This window comes from Semicossyphus pulcher, unplaced genomic scaffold (assembly GCF_022749685.1).
Source record: "Semicossyphus pulcher isolate SPU_LCO1_2020_fin unplaced genomic scaffold, fSemPul1.0.p SCAF_6, whole genome shotgun sequence".
Taxonomy (NCBI): domain Eukaryota; kingdom Metazoa; phylum Chordata; class Actinopteri; order Labriformes; family Labridae; genus Semicossyphus; species Semicossyphus pulcher.
Genome location: NW_027211737.1, coordinates 30,145,800 through 30,167,245, shown reverse-complemented (window position 1 = coordinate 30,167,245; position 21,446 = coordinate 30,145,800). Strand labels below are relative to the sequence as shown.

Genomic DNA, 21,446 nt, shown 5'->3' with positions numbered 1-21,446 from the left:
GCGCTGTCGCCTCCGTATCCCGGTTCAGATGTAGAGGGCCTTTCTGTGTGGAGTCCACATGTTCTCCCTGTGCATGCGTGGCTTCCCTGCGGGCACTCCGGCTTCCTCTCACCGTCCAAAGACATGCTCGTTAGGTTCATTGGTGACTCTAAAATGGCCCATAGGTGTGACTGTGAGTGTGAGTGGCTGTCTGTCTCCGTGTGTCAGCCCTGTGCTTGACAGGCGATCAGTCCAGGGATGGAGAGTTACAAGAAGGCTTGTGTATACAGATGAGTTTTTAGCTGCTGGAGGAGTTCTAAAGCTTTTCGTACCTGCTCGTCATTTAGACCACAAAATATGCAATAATAAAAAAGCTCTGGTTTAAAAATAGTGGAATCATCCTTTAAGTTTCACATTAAAAATGGATTAAAGTGAGATTAAAACACACTGAGACTAATGAAATGGTTTTGAAAGTCTAAATAATTGAGTGTGTAAGTCAGAGATGGTGTTGTGGTGTGTGTCGTTACCCGCAGAATGTCGGTCTTCAGCTGCAGCTCACTGGACGGAGCAGAGTGCATGAGGCCCAGCAGCGTTCCCATGTCGTCGTCTCCGCTGGGCGACAGGACGAGCTGCTGGATGATGAGCAGAGCGTGTTCCCGACACTGCCGGTACTTCACGATGTTGTGAACGCAGCGGGCGCCACCAAACTCCCTGAACAGAGCTGAGAGACGGAACACAGGAGCAGAAATGAAGTTTCCTTTAAACGAATACGCTACACTGATTATGAGCGGCATCGTCAGTATACTCCAAACACAACACAGCTAAACATACTGCATCCATGCTGCACCATCTGCATCTCGAACCTCTGACAGCGTACCAAGCTTGAGCTAATTCTTGGGTAATAGTGAGGAAGCTTATATATTTGTTCTTATTCACTGTGATGAATTCAGACGATGCGTTTATTGTGAATGCTCACATTGTGCCGCCCTACAACCGACTGTGCAGAAGGTGGATGCTTATTTTAGACCTTCACTGAGCTTCGTCGTTGTGATTCATCACGAGAACTGTGCAGCATTTGAAATGTTATCATGATAAAATCAGTGGTTCCTCGTGATGTTGGTGATCTTCTTTGTTTATCTGAGGAACATTTTTTTTGTGACACACTAAATTTCCTTCCACTATTGTGAGTCTCTTTAGAAGAGACTGTTAGCTGAAGTGTAAATGTAGTCGGTGTGTGAGGGCGGAGTGCTACAAATATCACACACATCATCCTGTTCCTCTGACGACAGCAGCCACGCGTCGAGTTCAAGGAGAGCTCGGTGTGCAGCCTGTTGCTTATCTTGTGACTCATCACATTTCTACAGCTGACTGACTCTCACACACACACACACACACACACACACACACACACACACACACACACACACACACACACACACACACACACACACACACACACACACACACACACACATAGAGGATCTATAATAGCCTGCGTGATGAGGGCAGAGAGGGAGGTTTAAGGAACTATAATAAGATACTTCATTGATCTCTGGTGCTAAATTCTCCTTCCTCTTTACCTCAATGGAAAGGTCAGAGGTCAAGACTCTGGAGATCGTATAGAAGTGCCTTGCTCAAGGACGTCTCAGTAAGAAGGATTCATGCAGACAAAAATGGGCGATTAGATTTATTTGGCCAAATTAAAACAGCCGTTACATCGCCCTCTTCAAACCAGACTCCATAGATAAAAACAGTAATTATAACTTGCAGATCACATAAACCGATCAGCCATAACATTATGACCTCCTGCCCCATGACCCTTTTTGTAGGTACTGACCACTGCAGACCGGGAACACCCCACAAGAGCTGCAGTTCTGGAGATGCTCTGACCCTGCTTCCAACACGTCAACATCAAGGACAAAACGTTCACTCGCTGCCTAACAAACCCCCCCCACTGACAGGTGCTACTGTAATGAGATAATCAATGTTATTCACTTGACCCGTCAGTGGTCATAATGTTAAGGCTGATCGGTGCATGTAGCAGGTCGACTGCTGCTCCTATCGGTTAGCTTGTTTGTGTTATTGTGAAATCTGTGTATCACACAAAAACATCAATAACAGGCAGAGGCAGACAAGCAGTTCTCTTGTTCTACGAGGTAACAATACAGTTTTTGTCAATGGGCTCCGGTGGCCTTGAAGAGAGAAGGTAACAGATGTTTCCGTTTCTTTTCTTATTCCACATTAAGGTCTATTTCTGTCAGGATACTTTCTGTGATGATGTCAGACACTAAGAATAATAACTAGAGCAAAAACAAGCACGTTTAGTGGAAATATTTTGTGTGTCTTTTAGTCATTTAGAGCCCAATGTAAGTAAAAACAGGGCGCAGATTTAAAAATAGTGGAATTACCCTCAAAAGCAAAATAGAACCATTTGTGCGTCATCACTGATCCTGGTTCTGTGCAACATCCTGCAGAGCAAAGATCAAGTCACATGCAGCTGCAGAGACGCTTTTCATACGCGAGTATCAAACGTCTCAGAGACACAGAGACGAAGACCATCAGGCTCTTACATCACAGCAGAAAACTTCAGTGAATTTTTAAGGGGCATTAAGACCTGCGTCAGCACTGTCAACATTTATCTTTATGTTTTACACAATATCTTTTGAAGACTGTCTTGACCCTTTAAAAGGAACCATCATGACAGTGTATGTATGTATGTATGTATAACAGCATGTGCCTGAAAGTGTGTGTTCATGTGTGTATTTACCTGCGTTAGTGTTGGTGGTGTTGGAGCCCTGCAGGAGCACAGTCAGTGTCTCCATCACCAGCCAGGCCAGCTGCTTCTGCTCCTCTGCTACTGTGTTGTTTTTACTGTCGGCTGAAGACGGAGGGAGAACAAAGAGAGGAGAGGGGAAGCGTTAGACGACATCAGGACTGCAAGCAAATGACACTAATAAAATGATAAAGAGCCTGGGCACAAAACATCAGAATGTAGAGTGTTTTAACTCGAGGCAATAACACTTAAAAAACTGAACTTCACTTGCAGACTATTAACATTTGAAGAAAAGTTAGTTCTTGGCTCTAATGGTTTTCTAATCTGCTCCTGATTCAGCTCATGATGACCTCACCTTGATCATTGTTGTGTGGTTGCTGCTGCGTGGCCGGGTCTTTGAGCAACGCAGCGTACTTGTGCAGCAGGTTGACCAGCACCTCCAGCAGGCCGACCTCCCGCAGCACGTCGCTGAACACCGGGTCATGCCTCGCCAGCTTCAGCAGCGTCCGCACGGCCGTGATGCTGCAGGCGTGCGACGTGCTCGACTTGAGCAGCACGCTGACGCTGAACAGCTCTTTGCACGGCACGTAGTTCAGGCTGAAGACGACGAACTCCAACAGCTCAAAGTACTTGACCTGGGCCTCGGGGAGCTTCGCAACACGTTCTGCGAACTGCGACAAAGTGTGCTGAGACTCCAGAATGAAGTAGTTCGCTGGCTCGGCCGCGTAGATGTTTCCGATGGCGTCCAGAAGCATACAGGCCAGACGGCTGGTTTTAGCCCTCAGGAAGGCGTTCTGGAGCACCGAGAAGGCCTGGATGTTACGCAACGTGTGGCCTGGAGGAGGAGAGATGAGAGGGAAGAAGAAGGTAAGTGGGACCTACTGGTGTCAATATGACCTGCTGGTCTCAGAAACTGCTTCCTTGGCCTTGAAATCTCCCCGTCTAAACAGAAATCAGATACATGAGACCACTCCTGACCTTACGTAAGATAAAAACCAAAAATGCCTCGAAGGTGCAGCGAACCTAAAGAGCAGGAAGTGAAAGAAAGAATAATAACCTCATGCAAAAGAACTTTAAGGATGGAGGGGGATTGTGTTTCCTTTCACAGCTTTTCAGAGTATCTAGTCCAGTATTTCCTGAGTGGAAACAGTAAACCCTGTTACAACCTTTAACCTGCGTACAGACAAAAGGTTGCTCTAATTTGCTCAAACGGGGCATCTAGCTGGGCGAGATGTAAGACTTTTCTTGAAGTCGTAATAGAGCTGTAATAGATCTTAGTTGGATACAAAATCTTTGATTGTCAACAAAAGCTACACTGGGCTGGACTGCATCTTTGTTTAGAGAATTGGTAGATTTAAAGATTATTTTTCGTCCATTTTGCCTTAAAAGATAAGTCAGCTGAAGAGAGAAGGAGAAACATTGGGAGAAGATAGCTGGGGCCTTCGAATTGGGACAGCCTTGGACACGCTTCTGTGACGCGATCGGCCTTCAAATACGGCCTTTGGAGGCTGCGCCCGCTGGATTGGGACACAGCTTATGTCTACACTGAACGAGCTGATACCTCTGAGTCACACAGCAGACTCTAATTTCACTGATTGATGATAAATTAAAACATGACAGATAAATGTACATGATACAAAGTAGCTGCTCTGTGGTAACTATAGAAACAAACAAAGTAGCAGAGTGCAGGAGAATGTTTGGGTTGCTTGGCAACAAAAGTTAAGTTGTGGAACTAGAAGAGTTAGTGGAGCGGAAAAATAATCTGTTATTGATTATAACTTCTTACTACTATTTTCTGCTGTTGTATAAAAGTAATATCACACTGGAGGTCCTGCCTGCGGCCTCATGCCTACGACCCAATCACAGCAGTGATGAGAAAATCAGAGTGATATTGCTTAAATCTTAACCTTCTGCATACATTGGGACCTTTTTCTAGACTCTCTTCAAAAGCTTCATATTCCCCAAAAATCGGTTCAACCTGCAGATGATGTTGGTATCCAAGTTATGCAGTAGCTATTATGTTTTTTTATTTTAGATCTATTTAAACAGGATTACGCAAACAACAATCTCTCATGGTTGCCTCCTGCCCGCAACAATTTTGACCATGTTTTAAACTATATGAAACTACAATGGCGTATTCGGGCCAATGTTTGCCAGAGTAAACTGGCTCAGAAGGATCCAGAGGAGCTCGGAGTAGAGCTGCTACTCCTTCGCATCGAAAGGAGCCAGTTGAGATGGTTCAGGCATCTGATTGAGATCCCTCCTGGGCGCCTCCCTGTGGAGGCTTTCCGGGCACATCCAACTGGGAGGAGACCCTCGGGCAGACCCAGAGCTCACTGGAGGGATTTTATATCCTGTCTTGTCCGGGAATGCTTCGGGATCCCCCAGGAGGAGCTGCTGGAAAACGTTGCTGGGAAGAGGGACGACTGGGTCACCTTGCTTAGCCTGCTGCCACCGCGACCGGCCCCGGATAAACGGAAGATGATGGATGGATGGAAAACTGGCAAATTTGTGAGCTTATAAAGTCACACATTTTTGAGAAAAAAGTCGGAAAAAGCTGTTCATCATACCTGCAGTGCACGACCCTCGTCAAACTTTTCCATCGCATTTAGGAAAGGAAGTACTTGTGACTTTAATCTCTGAATTTTTTAGATTTTTCTCAGAATATTACTCTTCTTCTCCAGCAATGGCCCTAATTCACCGTCATAAGAAACGTAGTGTAATGAGGTCAATAACAAACATACAACGTGATGACCCGAAAGACAGAAGCCTTCGTCTGCTGCTGCAAAAAGAATGAAGGTTCCAGCTATTCTAGTTTAATTTAGATCCATTTAAACTAATATGAAAAAGACAATGTCTTGCTGTTGTCCTCCCTTTTATTGGATTAATGATAAATATCTGACATTTCCTTTGTCAACTTTGTTTGAAAAAAACATCTAATTAAAATATTTGAGTCGGTAATATGTCTTAAAAACTGAGGATGGAAAGATGAAAAGATGAAGACGAAGAAAAACACTTCACAGATAATGTGACCTCATTTTTGGGTCGAGTAGCCGGCTCACATAAAACCCCAAACGATGACGCACACGAAGCAACACATCCAGGCGGAGTGATCCTGACGTGTGTCATCAAACACACCAAAACACACGGCCGTTAAGTGAATGTGGCGGGTTAATTAGGCGTGTAAGCGGACCCTCACACCATGATGGCTTCTGGTAATGACTTTGCACACAGCTGGGGCTGTCATTAAGTGAGTAAACACAAGTGTGTGTGTGTGTGTGATTATGTGTGTGTGATGAGACAGGCAGCAGAGCTTGGGTGTGTTAGTGCCAGCGTGTATGAGGTTAGAAAGCTGTATTCAGCCACAGGGCGGAGGTGACAACCCAAACTATGACACTCTGTACAGCTACAACAAGTGTTAAAAGATGTTATCATGTGTGCTCTCCTCAAACCAAAACTTTTACCAGCACAAAGTCTCAAAAGTCGACACCAACACCAAGAAGAAAACGCACACTGGGTTAATAAATAAATAAGAAGAATAAACCCCAAATAAATAGTTAGATGACTGAATTAAAGGAGTAGCCTCTTTTACTCTGCCAGTTTAAGGCGGGATCATCACGCCTCTGTTTCGCCTCATCTTCTATGTACAACGCACGGAGGCAGAATGGTGGGGGGAAACGTGTCAGTGTACACAGCGGAGCCTGCAGGGCGGAACAGCACCGCGTGTGTGTGTATGTGAAGCCTGTAACAACACACACTGGGGCGGCTTTTACGCCAGCTCTGCTCGGTTCGGTGGAGTGCAGCGGTGAAGCTTTGTTACAGCGCTGAGGTGGAACCGTGATGTAAAAAGGTCTAATGAGGGAAAGTCAAGGGAAGAGTTAAGCCCACTAATTGACTGTCTGACTGTCTGATGCTTCAAGTCCCTCACGATTACTCTGAGTTTGGAAAACCTGACTTCAGTTTTTGAGCTCCAAATATGTGGAGATACGACGCACTCTCAGGATCGACGCTCTGATTTCTCTCGGACAAATGAGGGCGATGGTGTCAAAGCAACTGTTTTTACTGAGTATTGTGTTTTTGGTTGTTTTAATTGTGTCATTTTCTGAATCTCGACATCATCAAATGAGGGAAACAAATTAATTAATTAATTAATTAATATTTTACTTAGTTTTTTCTTGTCTGTAGTTGTACTATGACTTAATCTGTAGTGTAGAAAAGTATTTTAGGCTGATTAATAACATTAGGGCTAAAACTAAGGATTATTTAGTTATCATTCAATCAGACATTTACTCAGCTGACTGTTTAATCGTTCTGATTATAACTGGTCAGAAAACAGTGCCTGCATGTTATTAGCGAAGCAGCCGAGGGATCCAGCAGGAAACAATCAGTAAATCACGTGTTACATCCGTCCTTTCTTTAATGTGAGGGGCACAGAAAGTTATGTGCGCCTGTTTGTGTTTTTAAATGGCATAGAAGTTAGCGTCGCTGCTCCTTGAGAACAAAGGCACACTGCGTCTCCATACAAGTGGAGACAAAATCACAGTTTCTGATGAGGTGAAATAAGTGCAGTGGATACAACATAAATCTCGAGCATGATTTCTACGTCTACATGCGCACAGTGAAAGAAGAGTGAAAAAAGACACCGATCGAGGTCGGGGACCATGAAATCATAATATTAACTGCTTGTTATTTCTGAGCCCGCAGGAATCAAATGTCAATTGTGACGCAGGATGCCCGAAAAAAGAGGACAGGGCTTCAATAAAAGTCCAGGTTTTTTAAGAATCATGGCTGAAATCTGCTGTAAAAACACACACGTGCTGGGTGCAGGTGTACCTGCGCCCAGATTGTGCACTGTTTCAGCATCATAAGGGGGTCAAACACGGCCTTAATGCACTTGTACCATGCACGTAAGACCATTCGCTATAGATCGTTTAAACAGGGCCCATCATAAAGAAGCATGAGTGCATTATAATCCCTTTAGATGTAGGTGGATAAGTAGATTTCTTTGCCGACATAGAAAGAAGACTGGAGGTGAAGCTTCTCAGGCAGTGAAAGTAAACATGCGGCCCAAGACAATTCAGCGAAGCACCAAAGCGTCTCTGGACTCCAAAGAGTTCATTTGTATGCAGGAGGCTTCAGGCATTCATCTCCAGCCGTGTGACAGGCGGCAGAGTTGCCATGGTGTCTGTCAACAGGTTAAGCTCACTGGGATCAGCCAAGCATCAAAGTCATTTCAAGGCTTAAGATCTGACAGGGAGATGCCGAGGCGGGGGAGTTTACACAGAGACTTTTCCACATGTAATTCCTCTCTTGTTTCAGAGCTCTGGGCTAACCGTGTTTGAGGGAGTGAGGAGATTTAAGAGGCCCGGTTTGTGATCAGGAAATCACCGGGTTGTATCTTAGATGGGAGAGAACATCCTCACTTCGACATTCACTGTCAGAGTGTCTCAGAGCCCTTTTTTCATGACAAAGGAGGATGATTTTAGCAAAGAGAGGCTCTTTAGAATCACTCTTTTCAATCACTTGGAGGTCTTTAAAGTTGCCGGTGTCTCTTTTCTGTTCCGAGGAGAAGTACAACATTTTGTGACAGTTTTCTGGAATAAGCCCTGAACATCTGAGGCCGGTCTCAGCTCGGCGTTCTCAGTATTTACATCACGGCACAGAAAAGAGCACGAAGAGAACGTTTAAGAAGAGGAGGAGAAGAGAGAAACTGAGCAAGATGCCGGACAGGAGTACATTTTGAGCTACTTTTCAGACGGAGCGAGAGAGTAAATTGCACTTTGATACTCTGGGAGGCTGCCAAATACCTTGCATAATGCTGCGTTAAAAAGCAAGACTAAGAGTCTGCAGCTCCGTGAGGCTGCAGTGCTCTCTGCAAAATAAAACTGAACTGTTTGATGGTGAAGTGGACGAGATAAGAGCACAGCTGACTGAGCTGAGTCGCGTGCAAAGAAAGAAAAAGGAATCACAGGCAACCAGACGAGAAGACGTGAAGTCACTTTCTGGTCGGTCTGCCATATTTTAGTTTAATAAACAACATTCCACTTGGATTATGTTAATTAGAATGAAATGGCTGACAAATATGACACGATGTTTCATTCATTACGTAAGGGACAAAATGTTTATGCTGTTTCTGTTTCGCTCCTCCTTCTTGGCTAGCGAGCTGTCAGAGAGGACAGCATTTACTTTGTGGAAATATTCACATTATTCTGAATGTTTGGGTCAAGAACAACACAACGATGAAATGTAAGCTGTGACTGTGTGAAGAGCTCGACTTCAAATGTGAAGAAGCATATGGAGCTAAACACAGCTCCACAACACTGGTGGGGCTAAGAGCCTGTGTTGTACTGTTGTCATGGAAACAGCTGTGCCTAATACTGTATGCTTCTGCGCAGTTCACTGTCAGACTGTTAGCATAATAAAGAGCTGTAAAGGTTATACTGCGTCTATCATTCCTGTTACTAGGCTGCAGAGTTACAGATTATTGGCTGTAAAAGAGGCTCTGCAACGACGGTAGAGTCGATACATTCATAATTTAAAAATAGACATATTGTACATATTTTCTAAATGATTCTTTCTTGACAAAGACAAATTCCTTGTCTGTGTAAACTCCTTGTTGATAAACCCAAATATCATCTGACTCTGAACTCACCTTTCCCAGAAGGCTGTGGGAGAACGAAGCCGGGCAGCAGGAAGGGGGCTCCTGTTGTCAGGCCGGCGGGTTTCAGCTCCGTCACTCCGTACGTGGTCAGACAGGTGACCAGGTTGACCAGGTCCTTCAGGGCGTCTTTGGACTCATCCTCTTTCGCCTGCTCCAGTCTGCTTACAGACAGAGAAGCTTGTATCAATGTTGATACAACACACTCATTGAACATAGTATGAATGAAGTCCCGATCTGTACCTGAGCATGAGGTCGCACAGGAAGGCGTAACCCTGGCACATTCTGAAGTCGTCCAGCAGCGTCTGAGACACGTCGCTGGAGTCTTTGAGGAAGCAGGAGAGGCCGGCGAACATCTCCACTATCTCCAGCGGGGACAGGTCGTCCGACTGCTGCATGTTCTGAACACACGTGCCCAGGCATTCCTTCTCTGTGGATGGAGAGGTCGAGGACAAGAAGGGTTAACAGAGAGGAAGAGGAGGGGAGTTTCTTCATGTGGCCTGATGTCTGTCTGATAAACTCCAGATGTGGTTTATATAAGTGGATGTTTAATGTATTGTATCTTGGGTGGGCTCATAACGACATACACACTTAAGGATGCATGTTTATAGTAACTAATAACCCCACACAGACGTGCTAGCACTGTGTACAGTTGTACATACCGTGTATGTATTTGACCACGTTGACGCTGAGGCCGTGTCTGGAGATGGTGGTTAGCACCTCCCCCGCGCTCCTCCTCCAGGGCAGGTTGTGGGGGGGACACCAGGAGGTGATGGCACTGAACAGCAGCTGGAGGTCGTCCTTTTGGGCCAGCTCCTCCGCCGGGGACACAAAGGTGCAGAGCTTCACCAGGATCTGTGAGAGTGGAGGGGACGGAGGAATTGATTTCAGCCAGAGGCATTAATTGTAAAGAGACTGGGACGGTGCTGCATCGTGATTCAGCATTTTAAATAAGATTGATTGTTTGATTGAAAGTAACCACCTGAAAATCAGCTGACAAAAGTGCAAAGTCATTCACAATTGTACCAAAAAAAATGTGGGGATCTTAATATGCATCTGTACAGTAACCTGCACTTGTGTGTTTTTACCTGGACGAAGACTTTCTGCAGCAGCGCCCTGCGGTCGGCCAGGGGCAGCTCCTGCTGGGTTTGGCCCTGGCCGGAGGTCTTCTCCTGGGTGGGTGTAGGTGGGGGTGGTGCTGGCGGCTGCGGGGTGGTCACTACCGGGGCCTCGGCCATGTGAGGCAGGTCGAAGAACAGGTAGAGACATTTGACCAGCGTGGAGGGTACAGACATGGTCGTCATGCAGTCCACCGTTTTCTGATGAAGGGAGAGAGAGAGAAACTCATTTCACAAAAGATCTCATAAAAGGACTTTTATGAGAATTATGTTGAGATGTTTAAATCATCTGCTCAGTTAAATGTTTGCAGTTGCTGCATCATCATTTCTCAACGACTTTGCAGCGTACTTTTCTGATTGGTCGATTATGGCATTTTAACAGTCTGTAATTCCTAGATAACAGACCGCTGCAACGGACACTTTTCTGATCATAGACTCTCGAGAACTACGACCAATCATATCACTGCACAGAAACAAGTCTGGTGAATTTAACATCAGACTCTTTAGCAAGACAGAAAAGAGAAAAAGGAACCAGCGCTCAAAATGCAAGAAGACACAAAGACCTGGATTACAAAGAAATCAACAATATTCAGATTAATGCGGCATTATAAAAGCTAAGCAGCTCCATTTCTTATTTAATAAAATACTTTAAAAATCAATATTTGTGTTAACTTTTTATTTTCTTTGGTTAGTAGTCTTGTAATAAGCGGGATAATGTACTGCAAGCGGGGCATTATAGGGTAAATAAACCGCTTGATTCTGATTGGTTTATTACGACATTCCGAGGTGTGCTATTTCTCTATAGCAGACTGTTGCTATGAAGAACAGGCCGTTGCTAGGTATGCGGCTCTAATCACACAAACCGGAGGAGTAACTGTAATCATATCAATCCGCTGAAACTGTCTTGTGAAGAGAAGAAAAATAAAGAAAGAGACAAAATAGTGGAGAGAAAGCAATAAAGGTTAAACGATGCAAAATCTGACGACCGAGAGATCTACAGAACAGAAGGCTGCGACAGAGAGATCTACAGAACTGAAGGCTGCGACAGAGAGATCCACAGAACTGAAAGCTGCGACAGAGAGATCTACAGAACAGAAGGCTGCGACAGAGAGATCCACAGAACTGAAAGCTGCGACAGAGAGATCTACAGAACAGAAGGCTGCGACAGAGAGATCCACAGAACTGAAAGCTGCGACAGAGAGATCTACAGAACAGAAGGCTGCGACAGAGAGATCCACAGAACTGAAAGCTGCGACAGAGAGATCCACAGAACTGAAAGCTGCGACAGAGAGATCTACAGAACTGAAGGCTGCGACAGAGAGATCCACAGAACTGAAGACGGCACATGAAGTTAACATTAAACAGAACACAGTACGGTCTGGTTCACCGTGTCTTACTTCACCGTCTGTGGAAATGTTTCAATTTAATTTGAGTAATAAGCTCGGTTAGCTCATTTTAAGAAGGCTACAGAGTTAACCGTTGCTATGGACGCATAGGACTGCACATTATCTCTTACATATATCAGAGGAGATTTAAACACAGCAAAACAACATCAGCTGAAAAGGAGGTTTTAGTGTTGAATCTAAGTTCGGTAAAAGAGTATTTTTGTTGCCGCGTTATGATTCATGGTCGAGTTTCTGTGAGGAAAAAAGCAGCAGGAGCTCTGAGGGCTTTATGTGTGCATTTACTGCGTGTGTGTGTGTGTGTTTGTGTGTGAGAGAAGAAAGTGTGTTTGAATCTGTCATCATGGCAAGGAAAATGGCTGGAGAAAGAGATGGGCTTTGTGCTCAGTGAGGCGGATGATTCAGATAATCAAACGCTGCCTCCTACACACGCGCACACACACACACACACACACACACACACACACACACACACACACACACATTATCCTGCTGGCTTCTTCGTTCTCTTACACACACGAACCCTCATAAAAAACACACACTGTAGATGACCCTCCCTTTTACTCCATCTCTGTCTGCACCACAGAGAAAAGGTGGAATCACGAGGATTAATAACAGCATAACGGGCACACACACACACACACACACACACTCAGTCGCTCAGCTGATCGATGAAGAGGAGGCGTGGAGGAAAAGAGAGCAAGACAGTGACAGTGGAAGCAGATGAGTCTTTAGCTCATAGTGAGTCATTATGATGGAAGAATGGAGCATCACCTGTGTGTATGTGTGTGTGTGTGTGTGTGTGTGTGTGTGTGTGTGTGTGTGTGCGTGTGTGTGTGTGCGTGCGTGCGCGTGCGTGCGTGTTCACAGGCTGCGACTTATTGGCCCTGCTGCAGCTTTAAGGTCAAGGTTAGTGGCAACAGTCAATTAGAGAGAAAACCAGAGAGGAAGACCCAGTTTATACAACGTGTGTGTGTGTGTGTGTGTGTGTGTGTGTGTGTGTGTGTGTGTGTGTGTGTGAGAAAGAGAGAGACAGGAAGACAGAGAAAAGCAACAAGAGATAGAGAGACAGATAAACGACGGGCATAAGAAGAGGAAAAAAAGGGGAAGAAAGAGTGTTAAAGGCATCCTGTAAAAGAAGGAGACGGCGTGGAGGAAGACAGACGGAGCTACAAACAGGCATATTGCTGTTTTATCATCTAAAAGGGAGAGAGGGGGGAGAGAGAGGGGGACAGCATTAAAGAGAGGAGGGGTGACGTCAGATTTATGGAAGGCCAGCTGCCCGGAGAGTCCTTTGTTTTACTGTGTGAGACACCAGAGGAAGGGAATACAAATCCATTAAACCCAGTCACTCTCTCACTCTCACAAACACGACTGAGAGCCGCCGCGCTCCTTTGCAGGTCCTTCATTACAGTCTGTGTGCACATACAGCAATAAGTGAAAGTGTAATGAAACTGTTGCCTGACTATCAGAGTGACAGGAAGTCTTCTTTAACACAAACGCAGGTAAAAATGGGCGCCGGTTGTTCAGACTAACTGCAGCACTGTGTCAGAAAAAGCAGCTCATCATTAATTTAAACATGGCCGCTGTGTTGGTACAGAGTGTACGCATAAATAAACAACAAAAACAGGGTTGTTGACAAAAAATATGTTGCTGGTTTCTTTGTCATTTCAAAATCATGATTGTCCTGTTTACGTTGGAAACATAAAAGACAAAAGAAAACATCGTCTGAAAATGGAAACAAAGGTTTGTTGTACATTTTTGAATATATACATGAAGGATTAGAGGGACCAGTTTGCTGATTTTCAGCCTCAGTCCTATGATGCTATTACGGGGAGCTAAAGTCATTAATTTCACTCTGTGCCTTTGGAGGACGCTTCTCCAATGGGCCCTGGAAAACCTCAACCAGACTACGTCTATCTAGGACGCCCGCCTCCGATGTCATATTACAGTTTGAAATGTAGACTGCAGACCTGAAGATGTTTTAGACGATCCACCGGTTTATTCTCGTCATCTTTCGTATTCTGTCCCGCTCTGAGCCGCTGCCTGCAGATAACGGTAGTATTTCACTCCAGCGTCTCTCGCTGGGCCGTTCCTTTCAGAGGGAGGGGAGCAAGGCATGCTGGGAGTTGTAGGAATGCAGAATGGGTGAAACCAGGAGCTGTTTGTGCAACTTTCTCAACAGCTATGGCGCCAATTTTAAATATTATTGCTTCTCGATCTTGCAGCTCGATGCACCTTTTATTTTTCTGTTCTTAATTCCACCGAATCATTAGCGGCCATCAACCTAACAGTTATATTGTAAACTGCCAGAAGGCCCGCCCTCCATTCATCCGACTGGACAATGAGAAAAAACACGTTGGGCGCTTTTCTGCTTTGAGTTGAAGTTTTTTCAACTCGAGGCGCTCAGAGCGAAAAACGCGAGGCGCTCTGCAACGCAAGGGCAGCGCGCAAAAAAGCCGCCCCCAGCTGCTAAAACGCACTCTGTCTGATCGGGCCCTAAGTATGTATATTATAGCAAAACTGCAAGATTATGTAACAGCTTGTCTCGGAGCTGCTGGCTGAAGCAACTCCAAAATCTTGTGCCTTTTAGTCATTTAGACCCAAAAATCTGTTGAAACTCAGCCAAAGTTTAAAAGGTCTGGAATTTCCCTTTAAAGGTGCTCTGTGTACACAGCAGTGCTTGAGTAAACATGTAGTAAAAACAGACACTGTTGTGGTGTTTTGACAGTAGGAAACTGTTACGAAGTGCAGAAAGGATTTAAGTGGTTTTAAAACATGTCTGCAGACGGAGAGAGGAAGCGTTTGACACGACAACAACAGTGAATTTCTGATGTGCAGCAGAGCAGGAGAAGCAGCCAGCCGGCCAGCTGACAGCGAGATCTCAGACCTCAAGACCTCCAGAGGAATGCAGGCCGAACAGTTCAAAAGATGTCTGCTGGCCAGAGTACAAGAGCACAGACACGAGAGAAAAACAAGACCTCAATGTCTAACCTTTAAACCAGAAGAAAGAGAAGCTGCCGTGTTGGAGTTCTGTGGAGCAGATGCTAAACGGGCAAATGAAACTACGGCAATAAACCTGTTTATAAACCAGGTAGAAACAGCATCAATTCCTACTTCCAGTGCAGGAAACAGATTGAACAAATGGTTGTGTTTGGGGAGAATAAGCTTGGATGGGTCCAGTGGGGATTTTGACTTGTACTCAAGAGCCTGTTTCTCGGTTCTTACTGAGGCTGATGCTATTTTCCGCTGAAAGATCAAAGAGGGGAGATGGAAATAGGTCGCAGAGAGAAAGAATGCTAAGAAACCTGCTTTCTTACAAGCTGTTTCTTCTTGATTTCATTCACACAGAGAAGCAGACTCAACACTGAGTAGAAAAAGAACACCGACCTGTCCGGAGGAGGCCAACAGGTTGATGGTGGTCAGGAGCATCCAGCCACGACTCGCCTCCTCGCTCTGGTTCACCTCCAGGAATTGGACTATTGCTCGACTGGCTGCCTCTGCAAGCACACACACAAACACACACACGGTTAACTAGATGGGAAGCGACAGCTCCTTGTGGCAGGCAGATGGGCATCTGGAACAATGATCAATTCTGCAACGAATATATTTACTTGGTGGATGTGACATGAATCCACCCGCACAAAAACATTTGCACATATTGAGATGTTTCTAGCACATTTGTCATTGTGATGTGTGGTGTACGCAGCCGATAGGAGGGTAATCAGTACTGTGTCGTTTTAAAACACGTGGTATCGGCAAGTATCGGAATATCCAACATTTTAACAACCTTAGGGCCCGATCAGACAGAGCACTGTTGTTAAGGCAACCACCGAATCATAGCTGTCATTAACCTAACCGCATGGCTAGGACGCCCGCCTCCGATTTGTCATGTCTCGTTCAAAATCTTCAGGTTTGAAATGTAGACTGCAGACCTGAAGATGTTTTAGACGATCCACCGGTATATTCTCGTATTATCTTTCGATTCTGTCCCGCTCTGAGCCGCTGCCTGCAGATAACGGTATTATTTCACTTCAGCGCCTCTCGCTGGGCCGTTCCTTTCAGAGGGAGGGGCGCAGTGCATGCTGGGTGTTGTAGGAATGTAGAATGGGCAAAACCAGGAGCTGTTTGTACAACTTTCTCCACAGCTATGGCGCCAATATCAAACATTATTGCTTCCATCGATTGATAGAAGCAATAATGATTAGCCAGCTGCTAAGGCGGTTTTTTTGTCATTGTTTTCAAACAGTTTTTGCGTGCTGCGTTTGCGTTGCAGAGCGCCTCGCGTTTCTGAGGAAACACTCCGTGCGCCTCGAGTTGAAAAAACTCAAAGCAGAAAAGCGCCCGACGTCATTGACGTTTTTTCTGATTGTCCAATCAGATGAAAGAATCAGTTTACAATATAATGGTTAGGGTAATGACAGCTATGATTCGGTGGTTGCCTTGACAACAGTGCTCTGTCTGATCGGGCCCTTACACTCGATTGCGTTTTTATGCTTGGACCTAATTTCCTGTTAAGTATTTCTCACAGATCAAATCAAACCAAAACATTTATTTTAATTCTCTCTAATTGTACGTTCCACATATTAACAGTTTTTGTAGCAGCCTCCCTCATAACAAGTGTATGACTCATAGTGGATTTTCATTGTATCCACGTTCTGTCGGCTTTACACAGATATAAACAGACTTTTACATTTGTATCTAAAACATACCAAGATAAGCTCTAGTTCGTGTTGTTTCTTGTGAATTGATTTAAGTTTTAAAGCACAAAGATCAGTTCTGATGACGACATAGTTCTGCGTTAGAAGTCGAGAGCCTGAGTCAACTCCTGACTCAGTCTGCAGAGGCCTGGGGACCAGCTGGAGGAGTGTGTGGTGAGCAGTTCTCTGCTCGAACACAACACATCGCATGTTCAGAGCCAGACGACGGAGAGACGATGGAGAGGGAGAAATCAGAGACGGGAAGCTGGAGACTTTCATCCCTGCGTGCGCTCGAGAGTGTATGCACGCAACCGGTGTGTGTCTGTCAGTCTGTTCAGCGTCTCTCCTGTGGGGAAGACGCAGTCAAAGCTGCCACTACTGTCAAAGGAGACGCTGCCTCCTCACCTGTGCTGAAGACTTACCTTTCATGTGAGATAAGAGACACACTGCATTTGTTCTTTGTTCAAAAATATCTACAGTGAATTTTTAAATTTTAAATACATATATTTTAGTCAGTCGGGGAATAAGACCTCCTCATCTGTATTCCACACGATTATTCTGAATGTGCTGCAGCTTTACAGCTCACATCTGACTAATAACAATCCTGGCATCATGATTTCCATTGTATCACCCAAACTGAAGAGAATTGAAAGAAAATCCCGTCATGCATCAACGTCTTTATCAGCACAACCAGAGAGAGAACAAACACACCTACAGAGAGGGGAGGGAGAAAGTAGGTCATCTTTCTGACAAGACGCCAAAGACATTATCTATTGAGGTTAGAGCACACTTCCCATCCCATCCCTGCTAAGATAAATACCGTGTCAGAGGGCTCACCTGTGGATTTATTAGAAGCTCTCCGTCTGATCTCGGTCACCATCAGTCGTGACACCTGTGTGGTGAACTGCAGCAGGTCGGAGAACTTCTCCGTCATGCTGCTGGGTGGAGCGTTCCCAAACACCTACAGGACACAGAGAAGACTCAGTTAAATCAAAAATGATGAGTGTAATTATTCAGAGACGTAGACGTACTTATACATGTCAGTCTAAAATAAAAAGAGGAAATATTAGTGCCTTTAAAGTAAGGGTAAAAGTAGCCATAGATCGTTTGGTCATGTGAAAATATTGCTGATCGTAAAGACAAGTAACTGGATATAAGATGCTCTGAACGCCAGCCGTTCCTCACTTTTACAGCTGTAATCACATCAAGCATGGACACACAGGAACCATCAAGGTGGAGGTAAACTGGCCTACATCTCTCTGGCACGTCCTGATTGTACACCCACAGACACGCTGCAGCAGTGGAGGGAGCAGGGCAGAGATAAACTGCACCTCATTCAACGAGGACTCATCGTCTATTTATTAATGCAGGAAATCGGACATGAAATAGGCCCTGGAGCCGGGCGTACTCTACTATCCTGACGTGAATTATGCCACCAGTGGGTGAATCACAGCCAGCGCTGCATAATTAGCTGATAAGTCAAGAGACCCTCGGTGAGGCTCTGCAGTGTGACGAGAACACTCCACAGAGCTGCTTAAAGGCTCACTACTCCATCAGTGTGATGTACAGAGAAACAGTAAACAGATCCAACTCAAACATACAGATTTTAATACATTCATCGTAATGTTTATGGCTTTTAAAGCTCTGTTGCATGACTTCCCGAACAATCTGTCTCTCACTCGCTTTGGCAAGAAGTCGTTTTTTATTAGGCCAACCGTGGACGTCACACATGCAACACTGTCTGGATATCTGGGAAGTGTGCAGTGGTTCGCGCTGTCGCCTCGCAGTCCGGTTTAGACGTAGTGGGCCTTTCTGTGTGGAGTCTGCATGTTCTCCCAGTGCATGCGTGGGTTCCCTCCATGTACTCCGGCCTCCTCCCACAGTCCAAACACATGCCTGTTAGGTTCATTGGTGACTCTAAATTGCCCGTAGGTGTGAGCGTGAAAGGTTGTCTGTCTCTATGTGTCGGCTCTGTGATTGACTGGTGATCAGTCCAGGTGTCACCCCGCCTCTCGCCCAATGACAGCTGGGATAGGCTCCAGCCCCCCGCGACCCTGAACAGGATAAGCGGTATAGATAATGGATGGATGGATATACACATGTATTTTTTCTAAGCTACTTATCAAACAACATCTGATGTTGGATTTGCTTCTTTACTGTGATGAACATTGTTATAAATTGCTCGCTTCGGGTTACATATATTTTTTTACAAACAAAATGAGCATTTTAATGTTTCACCTTTCTCTCTCAGAACTTTGTTGTTTCTTTTTACTACACTGAGATATTTTAAAGACCAAGTGATGAATTTCTCTACCAAAAAAGACTTATAAATATGAAAAAAAAAATTGCTTGCAGTTAGGAGAGTTCCACTTCTAAGATTGAGATATTACTCTGTACCTTTATTTAGATGAAGTTGTTTATATATCTTTCTTGGAGCAAGGCACATTGCACATGGTTAACCCTGCTCATCCTCATCCTATGCGTAAGACATCATTTACCAATAATTAAAGATATATTGAGCTGCATAAAGACCTGCTGTCCATAATCTATAATGTAATGTTTGTGACGTCAATACTTTGGATGCTGTTGGAGATAACAGAGATTTATTAAAACTCTAAAAATAATTGATGTATATCTTGTCAACCATTGCTGATGGAGGATGACATTGCAACCCTTTTTGATCAAGTGTAAAAATATACTGTAAGTTTAAAGCCTGACGGGTTATTCACAGCCCTGACTCCTCTAATGAACACGCTGCTGCTGCTTCTATTAAACCTGTTGTTGACAGTGTGTGGGAGTTCACTGCCTTTGCGTGACTGTTTTTACCTGTCAAACATTCTCTGTCTGTGCAGTAGACCATATTCACTTTGTCAAATATTATTGAGGATCAGGTTGATGCCTGTGTGTCATCTCAGTGTCAACACGAGAGGTTAATTACAGAGCACCACCTACAGTTTGATCATTTACATTGTAAATATATTTGACCTAAACCTGGACTAGAAACAGAACCTCATCCTCCATTGAGCTGCACCAGTTACCTCATTTCCCTGCAGGTGACTCAGAGTCTTTGTATTGTTCAGTCAGTGTGTATGAAAATGAGCTGTTAACCACAAGATTTTAATTCCAGATAGTTCCCAGGTGAATATCCCGTACCTAACCTTACCTTCTCTGAGAACTACATGGACTACATGTCTGAACCCATCAGCTATCGTCTGACGGCGTTATATCCTCTGGGAGTGTCGGCCAACTATTTGTGCATTCCAGTTTAGCCTGCGTTTAGCGATATGGACTTCCAGCTAAGACTTCCTTTCCCGTGTGCTGCTTTGTTTACAGTCCAGTGAGCAGCTTGAGAAGCGACCGCGTGTTCAGATCATAGTGAAGTGAAATTGTCCCCTCCAGATACGTCTGCAAAATAAACGCTGTCATTTCTTTGTTCATTCCATCCCCCGGAGGAGCGCCCGTTCATCGGTTTGTGCTGAGCATAGACTGTTGTCCGATCCATAATTTCTGATGCATTCGAGGAAGTCAGGAAATCTAAACGCTGAACTTCTTTCGTGAATTTGTCCCAAGTTGAGTTTTTGATCTATGATGGATTCTTAGCGGCACTTACTCGCAGATGTGTGTTTATAGAGATTATTAAGAAGCTAAACCACGTCGGATGACGGCTGACGGGAGCCGGGATTACGGCAGATTGCTTTCCGCCTGCGTTTGATCTCCACGCTGACTGTTTTTCCTTCATACGCCGCAGCCTGCTGATATGTGATTGGCTACAAACGTACCACAAAGGGAAACCAGAACACTTCCTGCACTAAAATCCGGTCGCTTGTCATTCTGCATTTTTATGTAGTATCTGTAAATAGAGATTTTACGTCACTTTACCCACATGAATGCTCCGTAGTTTATTGTGAACGCTGAGTCTTTATGAGCAGTGGCGTCTGTTCTTGTAGAGCAGGAATGAAGACTGTCTGTGTTTGGGTGACACTTACCCTGTTGAATACGGGAAGCATCATGTAGAGCTTCTCCTCCTGCTCCTTCTGCGTCATGTGGCGAGGGGGGTGGCACAGCTCGGAGAAGAGACGTCGCAGGTGCATCAGCCCCAGCGCGTTGTCCTGGGGGCTGCACTCCTCCTGCCTCGGCCGCCCCATGATCCTCTTCACCATGTTCATCTTGAGCGGCTTTGTCAGGGCAAAGGCAGCCCTGCAGACGGAAGAGAAGAGGGTTAACACACATGTTAATCTATCTACTTTAACTGATTTATGTCTTTCTTTGCAGTGTGACTGATGTATAATTAGCGATCGTTTCCACAGGTCCTGTTCTTTCCAGACCGTCTTGCAGATGATACTGTAGCTTGGACCCTCCATACATCACAGATAAACATCCACAGTCACAGATAATAACAGAATCAACAGCCTGGAACAGTGCAACTAAGTTTCCCATCAATCAGCAACCACAAGGACAAAATGGTGCCTTGCTGGAGGGCACGGGGACAGTGCTGGGAAAGCATTTCTCATTTATTCTCCCCACATGATGATCGAGTATGAGCCTCCGGGGACGCATGGCATTAGAGAGAGGGAGAAAAATCACATTGTTTGACTAAATTAATGATATAAAAACCTTTCAACCTCCTGCGTCGGCTCTCGTTTCCCGTCCGAGCACTTCTCCATCACGCACAATTACGATCCAGTTACTGTAACGTTCTCATGGCACTACATGGACTCTGTGTGGGAATTACTGCAATCTGCTCAAACAAGGGGATTTCCTTTCTATCTAAACATCAGGTGCAAATATTCTGATCCAGGTTACATCCCTGAAGTG

The 21,446-nt window shown here is 45.0% G+C and overlaps 1 protein-coding gene across 1 annotated transcript in view; it reads right to left on the bottom strand.

Moving 5' to 3' along the window:
• The window catches only part of wdfy3 (WD repeat and FYVE domain containing 3), an 89,665-nt gene extending 68,841 nt beyond the window's left edge, over positions 1-20,824 (bottom strand). The window contains exons 1-10 of the mRNA XM_069683542.1: positions 20,618-20,824; positions 17,469-17,592; positions 15,322-15,431; positions 10,499-10,729; positions 10,073-10,265; positions 9,654-9,840; positions 9,405-9,571; positions 3,108-3,587; positions 2,747-2,857; positions 507-700 (exon numbers count right to left, since the gene is read on the bottom strand). Of these exons, the coding sequence (XP_069539643.1) occupies positions 507-700; positions 2,747-2,857; positions 3,108-3,587; positions 9,405-9,571; positions 9,654-9,840; positions 10,073-10,265; positions 10,499-10,729; positions 15,322-15,431; positions 17,469-17,592; positions 20,618-20,797 (1,977 nt within the window). The 5' untranslated portion in view covers positions 20,798-20,824. The remainder of the gene's footprint in view (positions 1-506; positions 701-2,746; positions 2,858-3,107; positions 3,588-9,404; positions 9,572-9,653; positions 9,841-10,072; positions 10,266-10,498; positions 10,730-15,321; positions 15,432-17,468; positions 17,593-20,617) is intronic.
• Between the last annotated feature and the right edge of the window lie 622 nt (positions 20,825-21,446).